Source organism: Ostrinia furnacalis, unplaced genomic scaffold (assembly GCF_004193835.3).
Source record: "Ostrinia furnacalis isolate ACB-3 unplaced genomic scaffold, ASM419383v2 OfSCF7157, whole genome shotgun sequence".
Classification (NCBI taxonomy): domain Eukaryota; kingdom Metazoa; phylum Arthropoda; class Insecta; order Lepidoptera; family Crambidae; genus Ostrinia; species Ostrinia furnacalis.
Genome location: NW_021137396.1, coordinates 428,225 through 444,575, shown reverse-complemented (window position 1 = coordinate 444,575; position 16,351 = coordinate 428,225). Strand labels below are relative to the sequence as shown.

Below are 16,351 nucleotides of genomic sequence, written 5' to 3'. Positions count from 1 at the left end.
TAATAGCATAGTTACTAATTCATATGTTTCAGTTCATTGTACCACAGATNGATTTACACATTTTTCATTTTTATAAATTAGTTGAGGGTGGTTTGCTTTGAGCGATAAATCGTTTCGTTTCGTGTCGTTGTGGTGGCAGTTGTAGTCGGCCATATTTTTCGCTGTCGATTTTTTTTGTTTGTTGGCACTACTACTTCCTACCATAGACAATCATAACATTTACCGGGTTAGTTCTTTTTTTTAATTATTTTTTTTATCGATTATTGTTATTGAATTTTGTTTGACAGTTGGTTTAATCTGTCGTTCGAAATGCCAATGTCAACAAATGAATCACTTGTTGAAATTGCAGATGCAAATAGAATTGCACGGGATTATGCTATTATGCGATTGGAATTTATTGAAAGTTCCGAATTATTGGGATGCACTGAGGCGGACATTAAAGATCTTGCTAATGAATTCCATGACGCGCAGCGGAAGGTGTTGTTATCGTTATCGGATCCGTCTGCGCGGAGTGAGGAGATGAGTGCAACTTACGAATTCGAGAAGAAAATGTTAGCTATTAAACATCGTTTGCGTAGTAAACAATCACAAGAAAGTGAATCGAAACCCTGTGTTGGCGAGGCAGTTGTGGCTAATTTACCTAAAATTGACATTAAACCTTTCGATGGGAAATTAGAAAATTGGGTATCGTTTATTCAACTTTTTGATTCGTTAATTCATAGCAGAAATAATATATCGAATGTCGAAAAGTTACACTATTTGTTGTCGAGTGTACAAAATTCTGCTTATGAACTAATTAAAAATTATCCACTTAGCAATGAAAGTTATACGGATGCATACGGTTGTTTACGGAAATACTATGACAAAAAGAGACAGATTGCTACACACTATTACGAAAAAATATTATCCTGTGAACCGATCAAAACAAAGACGGCCAGTGACCTTGAACGTATTCATCGCACGTTTACTGAGAACTTATCGGTCTTAAATAAATACAGTTTACCAAATAGTAACTTTATGCTCTTTTACCTATTGTGGTCAAAATTGGATAAATGCACTCGTGAAGCATTTCAACTACAGCATAATAGTGATGAAATTCCGTTGTTCTCAGACGTCATTAATTTTATCGAAAAGCAATATAGGGCACTGGACCTGTCGAGTGTCGTACCTCTGTCGAATAATTCGGGTGGTTCTTTTAAGGGTAAACATAGTGGGGTAAGCAAGCCTAAACAGTCGTTCGTAGTCTCTTGTCCAACCTGTCGCTTTTGTGGTGGCCAGCACAGTCTCACTGCTTGTGATGAATTTTTAAAACTTGACATAAATTCTCGTTTTAATTTTGTTAAACAGAATGGTCTCTGTTTGTTGTGTTTTTCGGATACGCATAGGGTAAAAACTTGTCGTGCTTCTCGTTGTGGAGTGTGTCGTAACTCACACAATACCTTATTGCATTTTACAAAACAAACTCAGACCTCATCTGTAACTGACAGTACACAACCTGATAAGAATAATATCGTTTTAACTTCAATAACTAGTAAAAATACTGTCTTGTTTTCGACTGTCAAGGTTTTAATTAAAAATAGTTCAGGTAACTTTCAACCCGTGCGTGCACTGCTAGACTGCGCTAGTGCTTGTAATTTTATTTCGGAACCCTGTGCCAAAATGCTGGGACTTAATATTTGTCGTGGCCAACATTCCGTCAATGGAATTGGCAATTCTGTCGCTCAGCCACTTGGTTCGTTGTCGTGTGAACTGAAACCGTCTGGTAAATCGTTACTGTCGTCAAATATAAAATTTGAAGCTCTCGTTTTGTCGGCAATTTGTGCTGATCAGCCTGCCCAACCTATTGATTCGTCCGCATGGTCGCACATACGGAACTTACTTCTCGCTGATCCCGACTTTGCTCATCCAGGGCCGGTAGACATACTGCTCGGTGCAGATATTTTCGCTTCTTCCTTACTACCGGGCCTTAGGAAGGGGAAGGCTGGTCAGCCCAAAGCGCTTAACACCATCTTTGGATGGATTATTTTGGGGGAGTGTGACGTCAATCGACTCGCACCCAAACCTATCGATCGTAGCAATAATAATTGCCTTCTCGTCTCGAATATTTCACAAACTTCGTTGGATAACTCCATTAAAAGATTCTGGGAAATAGAAAATGTAAATTCTCCGCAGAAGTCTTACTTGTCGAAGGAGGACCAACTTTGTGAGAGTTATTTTGTCGATAATCATTCTCGTAACCATGAAGGTAGATTTGTGGTGCCCTTACCTTTCGTCGATCCCACAAATAAACCTGTCTTTGTGAATTCCCGTGAAATTGCGCTTAAACGCCTTTTCTCATTAGAACGCAAATTGAACACTAGTCCTGAATTAAGAGCTGAATATGTCGCTTTCATGGAAGATTATAAAGAACGCGGTCATCTTGAAGAGGTTGATCCTCCTCCCACAAGTGAGGGTCGGTTTTATTACATACCCCATCACGGTATTTTACGCCCTGAATCTGTCAGCACGCCTCTCCGCGTTGTTTTCGATGCCAGCGCGAGAGATGGCAAAGCGGTCTCACTCAATGAAACCTTACTCGCCGGGCCGAAACTTCAGACTAATATTTTCGATCTGCTTATGCGCTTTCGTTGGCATGCTGTTGTTTTCACCGGAGATGTGAAACAGATGTATAGGCAAATATTAGTTCCAGAAGAAGACGCGGAATACCAGCGCATTTTGTGGCGTCCTAGTGCTGATGGACCGGTGCGTGACTATCGATTGTTAACCGTGACGTATGGAGTATCGTCGGCGCCGTTTCAGGCTCTTCGAACCATGGCTCAACTTGCCACAGATTCTGCTGAGGAGTACCCAGCTGGTTCCGCAGTCCTGTCACGTGACATCTATGTCGATGACGTAGTCACTGGTGCGAACTCGGTCGAGGAGGCTTGCTCTCTTCAGATGGAACTGACCAAAATATTGTCGTCGGGTGGGTTCCATCTGAGGAAGTGGACCTCTAACAGTAGCACTTTTCTCGATAGCCTTCCCCCTTCGGACTTGTATTCGGGTGACTTCAAGCGTTTTGAAGAGGTTCCTGACCTTTCGCTTAAAATCTTAGGTCTGTTGTGGCAGCCACAATCAGATTCTTTTAGTTTTCGTGTTGCAGATACTTTGCATTGTAGATGCACCAAACGTACTATTCTCTCAGAGATCGCTCGCATTTATGACCCGTTAGGTTTTCTCGGTCCTGTGACGTTTTATGCCAAGTATATCATGCAGCTCCTTTGGACGTCTGGTGCTACCTGGGACGAAGATGCGCCTTCGGAGATCGCTTCCGAGTGGATGCGTCTTAAATCCCAGCTGTCGTCGTTAGCGTCATTGGGCATTCCTCGTCGTATCGTTGGCCCTTTCGCTTCTTTCGTTTCGTTGCAGCTCCACGGTTTCTGTGACGCTTCAGAGCGTGGTTACTGTGCTGTTGTTTACTGTCGAGTAGTTAATGATGAAGGTTCGTGTATCGTTAATCTTTGTTGCGCGAAGACTAAGGTTGCTCCTCTCCGCAAACAATCGATTCCGAGGTTGGAACTTCAGTCTGCGGTGTTGCTTACAGACCTCATGTACTCGTTGGTCGAAGCCTTAAAACCGTTCCATCCCAACATTGACGTTTTCGCTTGGTCGGATTCGAGTGTAGCTTTGACGTGGATCAAGTCGTGCCCATCGAAGTGGAAGACTTTCGTTGCCAATAGGGTCAGTCATATCCAGGAGATTGTGGCTCCTGACAGATGGAGACACGTCGGAACGCACACGAATCCTGCGGATTGTGGGTCGCGTGGCTTGCTACCGGTTGACCTCGTCAATCATAATATGTGGTGGAGCGGTCCCTCTTGGCTGACTGAGTCTGAGGATAGGTGGCCCGTAACTCGATCGTTATCCTTCTCAACCGAGGAACCTGTGCAGGAGGAGCAACGTATACTCAGTCTTCTGACATCTCACGAATCAAACCTTATTGACTCGTTATTAAATAAATTTTCGTCGGTTTCCACTGTGAAACATGTTCTTTCGTATTGTTTTCGATTCGCTCATAATTTAAAAATTAAATCGGTTGGTAACCGTATTAACGGACCTTTGCAGCCGTCCGAAATTCATGGTGCCTTTATGTTTTTGATCAAATCTGTGCAGGAGAGTGCCTTTTCGTCGGAGTTGGACAGTTTGCGGAAGGGTTCTCTCAATTCGCTGTCGAAGAGTTTCCGCAAACTGTCACCATTTATCGATGAAGCGGGTCTACTCAGGGTGGGCGGTCGCTTGGCTCATGCCAAAATTGACTTTGAAGTGAAACATCCATTGCTACTACCTCGTTCACATCGTCTCACTTCCTTGATTATCCAGGAGTACCACGTTCGCTTCATGCACCCCGGTGCGCAAACTCTCCAAAATCTCCTTGCTCAGCATTTTTGGATCCTGTCGTGTAAACGCGCCATTCGGTCGGTAATTTCGGGCTGCATTAAATGTTTTCGTGTCCGTCCGCAACCAGCCCCCACACCACTCATGGGTAATTTACCGTCGTATCGGGTTAACCAAATTAAGCCTTTCTCGAGTTCTGTCGTTGACTATGGTGGACCTTTCGATATAGCTCTCGGACGTGGTCGCGGTGTTAAGACCTTTAAAGGTTACATTTGCGTTTTCGTTTGTACCACTACGAAAGCTATACATATCGAGCTTGCCTCTGAGCTGTCGACGGAAGCTTTTCTTGCTGCTTTGCGCAGATTTATCGCACGTCGTGGAAGGTGTAGTCAGCTCGTATCGGATCAGGGTCGCAATTTTATCGGTGCAAGTAACTATCTTGGTTCCTTAATGCAGAAGGCCGCGGATGCTCAGGAAATAAAATTTTCGTTTAGTCCTCCTGGGAGTCCCCACTTCAATGGCTTAGCGGAAGCAGGGATCAAGTCGGTTAAGACACATCTGGCTCGCGTTATCGGTAGTAGGGGAGACCTAGGAGAGTTGTGACAGAGGTGAGTTGTGACAAGGACGATTTCTCCTTAATTAATATAGTTAGGAAGCTGGTAAAAACGCTTGTTTGTCGCTTTTAAGACGCTCTTCTTGACTAAGTACCTGTGGGCGGCACTAGAGGCACGGTTACGTAAATATGACGTCTGTGTACAAAAAAATGCGAAAAGTAAGTTTTTCGTCAAAATTTTATTTAAGTTTATATCATGTTTTAGTATAATGTGCACTGTTGTGTTATTTTTTCTCAAGTTGCATGGTTATTCAGGTCTCAAAATGTAGCACTGATATTTTGTGTGCGCAACGTGTTTAGAAAATAAAAAATATTATTCGAACCAAGTCGTCATTTTAAACACCTAGGAGAGTTGTGACAGCCTGTCACAACTCTCCTAGCTTACTTAATTTTTCTGATGGGCCATTTCCACGATGTTTTTAGATGTTTTTTTGTGTGTTAGTAGGTTCATAATTTGTATAATTGCCTGCTGCTACTTTTTTGATTCTGAATGCCTAATAACTATACATGAATGCCATATAGAGGAACTGCTTGCTGGAGTCGAAATAATCACTTGATAAGCTAGGTTATGAAGTGATTAGGTTAAAAAGGGTTAAAGTTTAAGATAATATGCTGCCTGCGACCTCTTACAATCTAAACTTGTCAAGATATATTAAGAAGAAAGAGACTTATCAAGTAAACCCAGAAGGCGAAGCTCCGTCTATGGATTATACCACCGCGACTATTTTATTTTTACAGAAGAGGAAGAAAATATTATATGTATTAAGTGACTATATTAGCTAAAAAATATAATTAAAAAATCCAGTGTGGGAGAAAAATGAAAGCTGGAGAAATGTGGCTCAATTTGTGTAACGACATCCTATAACTATTTGTTTTAATTGTTACTAAAGGATGATTTAAGTACTTTTTTGCTAAAAAATTATATTTGATTGAGTATTATGGTATTTTATATCTAATAGATGAAATACAATGCTGTCACAACTCACCTCGCTACCTGTCACAACTTACCTCGGTGCTAGGAGAGTTGTGACAGAGGGAGTGGTCTAAGATTTTGGTGATTTTCTTAGAAACCCTAATACTTTAGTTAACTTTGGTGATTGTTTTGAAAACAGAAGGAACGGCGCTACATACATTTGTATGATTCATAGCTGTGGAATGTTTTTTGAGCGAGATATGGCCCCTAAAGTAAAAATTGTCACAACTCTCCTAGGTCTCCCCTAGAAACCATAGTCGTAGCATTATTTAATATTTTTCGTATAGCAACATTTGGTTGAAATGTCAAATAAAGTTAGTTGCAAAATTTGGATTCGGCCGTCGTGTCGCTCTCGTTTTCGAATCGCCAAAAAGGCGGTTAAACTTGTCGGAATTATCGCGCAAGCATAGAAATTACTCTCAATTAGTGTCGCAGTAGTTTAAAGTAGTATATTTATTAAATCCATCATCGATTGCGTGAGAGGCGGTGTGAAGGTGTCCAGCGTGGCCGTTACTACAAGGACGGTAGGAACTCATCTGGGCCCAGCACTGGGGGATTACTTGAATTGTACGTATCAGGCTAAACATCTTCAGGAGCCAGGTAAGCCCGATCGCAATCCTTTTACATTATTTTCAATCTTAAAGTTTTTCACCCAAGTCACAGAAATATTTTGGAAGTCTCCCTATCGCTATACAGTCCACTTTTATCGAAATCGCTTCAGGCTGGTTTCAAAAACAGTATTGAAACAAAAAAGTTACTTGTATCCGACATGAACAACGTCTATGTTTTACCGTAAATACAATGTTTAACACTTCTCACAACTTATTTCAGAATAAGTCATATGATTACGGTAATGTTTTCCTGAAACTTTTTTGTTCTTCCACACTCATCTTTTTTGCTTTACAATAATTGATGCACCCCACATTTTCTTTCTGAAATCCCCACAATTTTTCTATGATATTTGCGTTAGAAAAATAGGATGCCGTCAGCTGATGACCGCATCCTCTCTAATTGCCCCGTGATTAAACTAACTAAACATAACGTGTTCTGAAGTACGGGTGATATCATAGTATTTAGCAGCAGAACGTACATCCTTAAGTGTTAGCGCTGTACCGCTCTTTGTTTTACCAAAGTTATTCTTTTACACGACGACGCGAGTTAGGCATTCTACGAATTAATTTAACCGCCTCTGTGGTCTAGTGGTAAGACCACCTGCTTCAGACGCAGAGGTCCCGGGTTCGATTCCCAGTGGGGGCAGATTTTTCTGTTCGGTTTGGTTGGTGGTAGGGCTTGTTCTAAGTCCGCCTGGCTAGCTACCACCATCTTACCTAAGTCTGACGCCATAACAACAATGTTAACAGCATTATTGTGTTCCGGCAGTTAGAGGTAAGATAGCCAGTTCCTCCGTGGTTGAGGATTCCGGGTGAAGCTCGCTTCCACCTTCGGCCTGATCGTCACTTACCATCAGGTGAGATACAGGCCAAGAGCTTCCTCGTTGTGGATAAAAAAAAAAAAAAATTCCTTTATCCTCGTTCGTTAAAGGAGCAATTTCCATTTAAGCAGCATAATAATGTCTTAGCGTCAGTATGTTTCATAACTTTGTGAAGTTTGCTGAAATATTTTCACAAGATCGTCTACATACACTTTGTTGTTCAATTTACTTTCTTGACGCATTTCCCCGAAACATTCATTGACTTTTCAGTACCAAAATAAACTCGCGTTATCTCATTCAAATGTGCTCGAATGATTCAACAATGCAACAAAATAGAATCCGCGGAAACCTCGGGAAACACCTACCGATTGTTGGCACTTCGCCGCGGCCTACATGCGCGGTCGTGACTTCACGACTCCGCGCGTCATCATCCTATGTACGTGGGACACTATTTAAGTTGTGAGCCTAACTATGAAAACAAAGTAGTTTATTATTAAAATGGTATTGATTGCGTTTATTGGTATTGTCTTTCATGATTTATGTACTTTTTAATGTGTCCGAAACACTTTTCATAGCATTTTTTCCACTCAGCTTGAGGCACCTCCAAAGCATGATTTTTGACCGCACCGACAGTTGCTTCTGGCTACATAAATCGCTATTCACGCATTTAATTTTAATATATGGGTACCAAAAGAAGTGTTTAGATTCTAAGCAAGAATTTTTTAGCGTTGGACCTGTTTATTTCATATTTTGAGTGTTCAAATAGTCAGTTGTTTGACGAGACGTGTAAAAGCTCACATTTTCGTCATGAATGGCGATTCGACTATGCTGGCCAGTTTCCCTTATTAAACTAAAGACTTTTGAAAAAAAAAGTGGCTGTTTACTATTAAGAATTAACCATTCTAAATTTCTCTAGTGAAGTTTCTGTCATATAATCGGATATTTCGGAAAAATAGGCGACCGTAAGTTTCAAAGTGTTCCGAGCGCATGGGACTTTTGTTGGAATTGGTTCATCTTAAAACACCTCCATAGTCGATAGCTGTTTATTTTCGGGATCATTATGCATATATCCTTAATTCGTCAACTGTCACAATTTTAAATTTTTTTTGCATTTTACAAGAAATATGACAATTAATAAAAATAATAATTTGTTGCAAAACCAAACCTATTTTAGTATTTTTATAAGTGACGAAATAAAACAGCAGCGATGAGCGCCATCTATTACATCATTTGTAACTAAATGCTACTTCTACAGCGCTGCAAAAACGATTGTTTAAGACTTCAGTTTTTACTAAAGATAAAATTTTATTATATGAAGAAATATTGTTTATTTGAATCATTCACTGTGTTTAAATGAACAAATTAATGTGTAAAACATTTTTTCATTATAGTTTACTGAGCATTAGTGACTTTTTACAAACGTCTTCAGAAATTCGATACTTATGTCGCCATCTAGTGAGATTGATTTGGAATGATTCAAGATTTATAGGCATCGGGTTCCCGTGATTGTACTCTCAATATGAATTTATCCTCATGTATTATGACTCAATATTAAAAATTTGGTTTGCCTGAGTCATTTTTAATAATTAACATAATGAGAAAAATTATAAATAATAAACAAGATAAAATAATACCTAACGGATACTTATGTTGCTGAGAGCAAAAAAATAATTTACCTAACCATAAAGTGATAACGTTGCACACACAAAACACAAATTAAGTAGCACCAGTGATATCAGAATGTCTTTGGCTCATCTATATGTATTTTATGTATATGTTACGGTTAATGTGATAAATTGAAAATTATTAATGATAACCGGTTATTATGAATAATTACCGACAGTCGCGGTAAAAGTGATAAATTAATCACATTTAACAGTGATCATTTAATAATTCAACCTTAGTACTAACAAATTTCATAAAAGAGAACAACATCTTGTGTACGTGCTCGTGTACAGCCAAACTTTTGAACGTTTTGATATCATATATTAATATAATTAGGCATAATGAGTTTGGAATGTTTCTTGCATAATATTACTTTTCCATGATGCCTATGACATAATGTTTTGATTTAAAGTGAAAAATAGGTTATTAAGGTGCGGCGGGCATATACATACTTGACAATTTTGACCGTGGTCTTAGAACTTAAGCGATGGTTATTTTACACTGTCGTCGTGCGTCGGTTCAGCCAAAATGACGTCCACTGCTGGACAAAGGCCTTCCCCTAGGTTTTCCATAATGACGGTCCTGCGCTGCCCGCATCCAGGTTCTTCCCGCGACCTTTACCAGATCGTCGGTCCACCTAGTAGGATGCCTACCCACGCTACGTCTTCCAACCCGTCGTCGCCACTCGAGAACTTTTCTGCCCCAACGGCCATCGTCTCTGCGAGCTATGTGCCCCGCCCACTGCCACTTGATGTTAGTAATGCTGCGAGCTATGTCGGTCACTTTGGATCTCCTGCGGATCTCCTCATATCTGATTCGATCACGATCACGCTCCATTTTACGGTATATTTTCTGTATATTTGATACTAATAAATACATTAATTATTTTCAGGTAGTTAAACCGATGTGGCGGTCTAGGCGAGCTGACCTTGTACCTGCGTTCGCTACGTTCGCCATTTGTCTAGCGGTGGGGGTGGAATTGGGCATACTGGCTGGGGTAGCTGTCAACGTCATACTGCTGTTGTACCCCAGTGCAAGGCCGCAGCTTGACGCTGAGATTGTCACGGTAATTATATTTAAGTTCCTGATAAAGTCCCTGATAATTTGTCAGAGATTTATCTGTCAGATAAAAGACAACTTTAGTTTTACTGGTTCCAGATAAAAGTGACTCCCTTTTTAAGGGCAGTGGATTGTTGAGTGCAGCTGTAGATTTTATTGGCGAATTATTATGACGGACAGTTACAACTACAGTTTTTTAATAGCGTACTTCTATTTGTAATAGTTATTTTCTTACATTCGTACCTAAGTGTGCACCGTTGCCGCTACTTAGCATACTTAAATTGAAAATTTTAATAGTACACGACCGAGTGCCGATAACTGAATATTTTATAGTGGTTCTTATCAGCAACCACAAAAACACGATGTGTCCTTGAGTGTGGTATATTGGCCATAGTTTTGAGTCCAGTTAGAAGTTAACCATGTTTGTATGATAGGCAAGAGCATTGCCACTTAAAAATAACTACTACTATATGTCTAGCTCTTATTCAGTCAGTGTCTGAGATATGGGAACAGCACGGGTGTTTTGGAGACGTCATAATATGTCAGGGAAACTTCAGATATGCTTTTCAGATTTGTATGCTCTGTCACCTTATAATATGGCAATGTCACCCCTCCTGTGCCGCTTCCATACCTTAAGGCGGGTCCAGACATGTATCATTTGCTGATACGATCACCATATCCGTATCGTCGACGCGTATCATGATCGCATATGTGGACGGGTAATGATATACGTATCGTGATAAGGGATATCGATACGCCGTCATGATACGGCCCGTCCCAGTCGTGTCGGTTTTTGTCCGATCATCATTAAGGTGATACAGATAATAGAAGATAAGAGAATATACGGTTACGGAGCAAATCGGAGGCGTCCACAACTTGATACGGGGCTTAATACAATACGCAGATTCGGATACGGTGATAGGATCGGTCAAATGATCATGTCTGGACCCGGCTTTAGTCACTGACTGAATTAAGCACAAGTGACATTGGCGAAATCATGGTTCTCAAAACCAAGTCGTTGCCAAAATAAAAGAAGAATAAGAAGAGTTAAGCACTAGATCTAAAGATATTATACAACAAGATGCGACCAAACAAGAGTAATATTAATCGCAGAATAAATCGTCAGTTTTCACATATTTCCCATACTGAAACCGTCAATGTGCCAGTTATACCAGGAGTTATTCTCGGATAAAAGTTTAGTCGAATCAGGCCTAAATAGCTAAAGTCGTTGACTGTGCTTTTGTACAAAAAATATTAGTGTCAGTCTGTGCCTGAAAGTTTAAAACTACTTCTGTCTTTTGTCAACAAATAAATCTTAATTTCTGCCTTTAATTGTCCACAGAATTCGTCAGGTTTCAGTTACGTGTTGGTGACTGTTGGCAACAGTCTATACTTCCCCGGAGTGGAGTATATTCGGCAGTACGTAGAGCGAGCCGCTAAGAAGCAGGGCGGTTGCAGCATGCCGATCGTCATTGACTGCAGATATGTGCTAGGTAAATAAATAGTTTAACTGAATGTGACGTCATATATTAAGTACCGGAAAATTTAACCGCGTAACTTTGACCTGTTAAGTGACGTCACTAGGATTAGAATAACAGACTTTATGTTAGGTATTCATGGATAGTATAATTTCTAACAGAGTTGAACTTTGAAATAAAAAATCATGCTTATTCCGTATTATAAGTGATTAACGCACTACATTCAATCCGTCTCTTGAAATCATCATTCAAATTTTGGACCAAAGCTAAAGTTGAAAGCTTCGAAGTAACTTTACTAAAACCCGTTTAGATCATGCAACCCCAAATGTCGCTGCTATCGTGGCATCCACTGTCACGCACGACTAATGCTGAGTTAAGGTTCGGACAAACCAACGCGATCACACGTGATCAGCCGGCGTACAGCGATGGCGACCATACTTAAATGCATTGATCGCTATCGGTGCACGCCGGCCACCACACCTTTAGGGACCTTTTGAAATATATATTTCTGTGTACCAATTAAACAATGTATATTCAGTTTAGCTTACGGTCTTCAACTTAAATGCATTGAGCGCCATCGTCACTTAAAAAATGTTTATTACATCATCCAAATAACCCCATTCGTCACTTCTAGGCGCCGACTTCACCGCTGCCAAGGGAATCTGCGCGCTATCCAGTTCTTTATCAGCGCGCGGGCAGCCGCTGGTGCTGCTGTCGCCGCGCGCCAGCGTGGCCGCGGTGCTCAGCGGCGCGGGCTCCGACGCGCTCGTCGTGCTCACCGCGCCCGAGCTGGACGCCGCGCTGCAAGGTAGGGAGGAGATACACCACGCCCACTCTTCTTAGACCACGCCCACTCTACCTGGGACGTCGTAAAAGGTGACTAGCGTTAGACGTCCACTGCTGTACAGCCATCAAGACGTATCCAGACGCACTGCTGATCAGACCACGCCCATTCTTCACTATAGTGACCTGGCAATGAATTAAATACATTCTAAGAGGGCTATTAGCCAGTCAAGTGCGACTCTTAAACGTTCCAGCTCGCTATCAGCGCGCGGATAGCCGCCTCTGAGCTGGATGCAACGTTGCGATTTAAGAAGTAGATTAGACCACGCCCAGTTTAGGGGGAGTCGTCCTCCTACAGTGGAGACTGGATGACCTGATGATGACGTAAATAAGAGGGTTCAATAACCAGCCATGCGCGACTCTCATGCGCTGCTAAGGGAATCTGCGCCTTATCTAGCTAGCTATCAGCGCGCAAACAGCCGAAAGGTAAGGGAAAGATTAGACCACGCCCACTTTTCTCTACGTCGACCTCACAATGACCTGACTACATTCTAAGAGGGCTTTAGCCAGTCAAGTGCTACTCTCATACGTTGCCAAGGGAATCTGCGCCCTATCCAGTTCTTTATCAGCGCGCGGGCAGCCGCTGGTGCTGCTGTCGCCGCGCGCCAGCGTGGCCGCGGTGCTCAGCGGCGCGGGCTCCGACGCGCTCGTCGTGCTCACCGCGCCCGAGCTGGACGCCGCGCTGCAAGGTAGGGGGAAGATAGACCACGCCCACTTTTCACTATAGTGACCTGACTACATTCTAAGAGGGTTTAACACCCAGCCAAGTGTGACTCCCATACGTTGCCAAATGAATCTGCGCCTTATCCAGCTCGCTATCAGCGCGCGGGCAGCCGCCACCGAGCTGGATGTCACTCTGCAAGGTCAAAAGTAGATGAGACCACGCCCAGTTTAGAGGGAGTCGTCCTCCTGCAGTGGAGACTGAATGATCTGATGATGACGTAGGGAGCGACTCTCATGCGCTGCCGAGGGAATCTGCGCCTTATCTAGCTAACTATCAGCGCGCGAACAGCCGAAAGGTAAGGGGAAGATTAGACCACACCCACTTTTCTCTACGTCGACCTCACAATGACCTGACTACATTCTAAGAGGGCTTTAGCCAGTCAAGTGCGACTCTCATGCGTTGGCAAGGGAATCTGCCCCCTATCCAGCTCTTTATCAGCGCGCGGGCAGCCGCTGGTGCTGCTGTCGCCGCGCGCCAGCGTGGCCGCGGTGCTCAGCGGCGCGGGCTCCGACGCGCTCGTCGTGCTCACCGCGCCCGAGCTGGACGCCGCGCTGCAAGGTAGGGGGGAGATACACCACGCCCACTCTACCTGGGACGTCGTAAAAGGTGACTAGCGTTAGACGTCCACTGCTGAATAGCCTTCAAGACGCATCCAGTCACATTGCGGTACAAAAGACCACTCCTACTTTTCTTAGCCACACGCACTCTTCACTACGTTGACCTGACAAGGACCTGACTAAACGACAGATCGCCCCAGAGCGTCGATGTGACGTCACGGCAGCCGGGTTCGCAATTAACTCGACTGGGTTGTAACAGAGAAATATGCGAATATGAGGCCACGCCCACTCTTCCCGTGAAGGTTATATGAAGCGACCAAGAGCAAACGCGAACATCAGGCCTCCACAGGCCAGCGTGGGGAGTGTCTGACTTTTGCCTCAGGTAAATTAGAAGCGTTCCTCCTCCTGCAGTGGCGCCTAAATGACCTGATGAAGATAAAGGCGGTTTCAATGACCGACCAAGTACAAATCGGACTTACACTAGGGGTTCTTTACTTCGTACACGCTAAGTTTAGGGAGAGTCGTCCTCCTGCAGTGCAATGGAGACTGAATAACCTGATGACGTTGGTAAGAGGGATCAATAGCCAGCCATTAGCGACTCTCATACGTTGCCAAGGGAATCTGCGCCCTATCCAGTTCTTTGTCAGCGCGCGTGCAGCCGCTGGTGCTGCTGTCGCCGCGCGCCAGCGTGGCCGCGGTGCTCAGCGGCGCGGGCTCCGACGCGCTCGTCGTGCTCACCGCGCCCGAGCTGGACGCCGCGCTGCAAGGTAGGGAGGAGATACACCACGCCCACTCTTCACTATAGTGACTTGACAACCACCTGGCTACACTCTAAGAGGCTATTAGTCAGTCAAGTGCGACTCTCATACGTCGCCAAGGGAATTTGTGCCTTATCCAGCTCGTTATCAGCGCGCGGACAGCCGTTGCCGAGCTGGATGCCACGCTGCAAGGTAAAGGGTAGATAGACCACGCCCATTTTTCACTATAGTGACTTGACAACCACCTTACTACATTCTAAGAAGGCTATTAGCCAGTCAAGTGACTTTTGTACGTTGCCAAGGGAATCTGTGCCTTATCCAGCTCGCGGACAGCCGCCGCTGTGCTGGATGCCACTCTGCAAGGTAAGAAGTAGATTAGACATTGACCTGATAACAATCTTCGAATTTAGTCAACATTCTAAGAGGGTTTAATAGTCAGCCAAGTGCGAGTCATACGCTGTCAGCTTTGCAGACAGCCACTGATGCTGCGCTATCCAGTGTGCTCGTGATTCTGAACGCCAACAAGCTACATGCAACATGGAACCACCAGTCAGCTAGATGCGAAGGTAAGGAGCTACATAGCCACCTAAGAGCGAGTCGAACTATAAACACAAAGGAATCTATACGTCGCTGCCAAAGGAATCTGCGCCCTATCCAGTTCTTTATCAGCGCGCGGGCAGCCGCTGGTGCTGCTGTCGCCGCGCGCCAGCGTGGCCGCGGTGCTCAGCGGCGCGGGCTCCGACGCGCTCGTCGTGCTCACCGCGCCCGAGCTGGACGCCGCGCTGCAAGGTAGGGGAGGAGATACACCACGCCCACTCTTCCAGAATGTCTAAGAAAAATCTAAGAGTCAAACACGCGAACTTTAGGTCTCCCCAACCCGTCTGGCCAACGTGGAGTGTCTGGCTTTTGCCTCTGGTAAATAAGAAGCGTGTTCGTTGTGCGACCGCCGCCGAGCTGGACGCCGCGCTGCAAGGTAGGGAGGAGATAGACCACGCCCACTCTTCCAGAATGTCTAAGAAAAGTCTATGGGTCAAACACGCGAACATTAACTCTCCCCAACCCGTCTGGCTAATGCCTCTGGTAAATAAGAAGCGTGTCCATTGTGCGACCGCCGCCGAGCTGGATGCCACGCTGCAAGGTAAAGAGTAGATAAACCACGCCTACTTTACCGTCTTTAAAGGCGACTAACACAGAAACATGCGAACATCAGGCCACGCCCACTCTTCCTGTGACTACATATGGCGACTTAGAGAAAAATGCGAACATCAAGCTTCCGCGAGCCAGCCTAGGGAGTGCCTAGCTTTTGCCTCTGGAAAATTAGAAGCGATAGTCCTCATGCAGTGGATCCTGAATGACCTGATGAAGATGAAGGTAGGAAGAAGGTAAGAGGATTCAATGAACGGCAAAGTACGAATCGGGCTCTCACACTAGGGGTTCTTTTCTTCGTTGCCAAGGGAATCTGCGGGCTATCCAGTTCTTAATCAGCGCGCGGGCAGCCGCTGGTGCTGCTGTCGCCGCGCGCCAGCGTGGCCGCGGTGCTCAGCGGCGCGGGCTCCGACGCGCTCGTCGTGCTCACCGCGCCCGAGCTGGACGCCGCGCTGCAAGGTAGGGAGGAGATACACCACGCCCACTCTTTACTACATCGTAAGAGGGTTCAATAGCCAGTCAAGTGTGACTCTCATACTTTGCCAAGGGAATCTGTGCCTTATCCAGCTCGCTATCAGCGCGTGGACAACCGCCGCCGAGCTGGACGCCGCGCTGCAAGGTAAGGGTAGATAAACCACGCCCACTCTTCTTAGACACACCCACTCTTCACTACGTTGGCCTGACAAGGACCTGACTACATTCAAAGAAGGCTGAATAGCCAGCAAAATA

The 16,351-nt window shown here is 44.3% G+C and overlaps 1 protein-coding gene across 1 annotated transcript in view; it reads left to right on the top strand.

Annotated features, from left to right (window-relative positions):
• Window positions 1-16,351, top strand: part of LOC114363477 (sodium-independent sulfate anion transporter) — a 46,219-nt gene that overhangs the window by 26,901 nt on the left and 2,967 nt on the right. Inside the window, exons 10-12 of the mRNA XM_028319206.1 lie at window positions 9,950-10,123; window positions 11,459-11,609; window positions 12,229-12,402. Of these exons, the coding sequence (XP_028175007.1) occupies window positions 9,950-10,123; window positions 11,459-11,609; window positions 12,229-12,402 (499 nt within the window). The remainder of the gene's footprint in view (window positions 1-9,949; window positions 10,124-11,458; window positions 11,610-12,228; window positions 12,403-16,351) is intronic.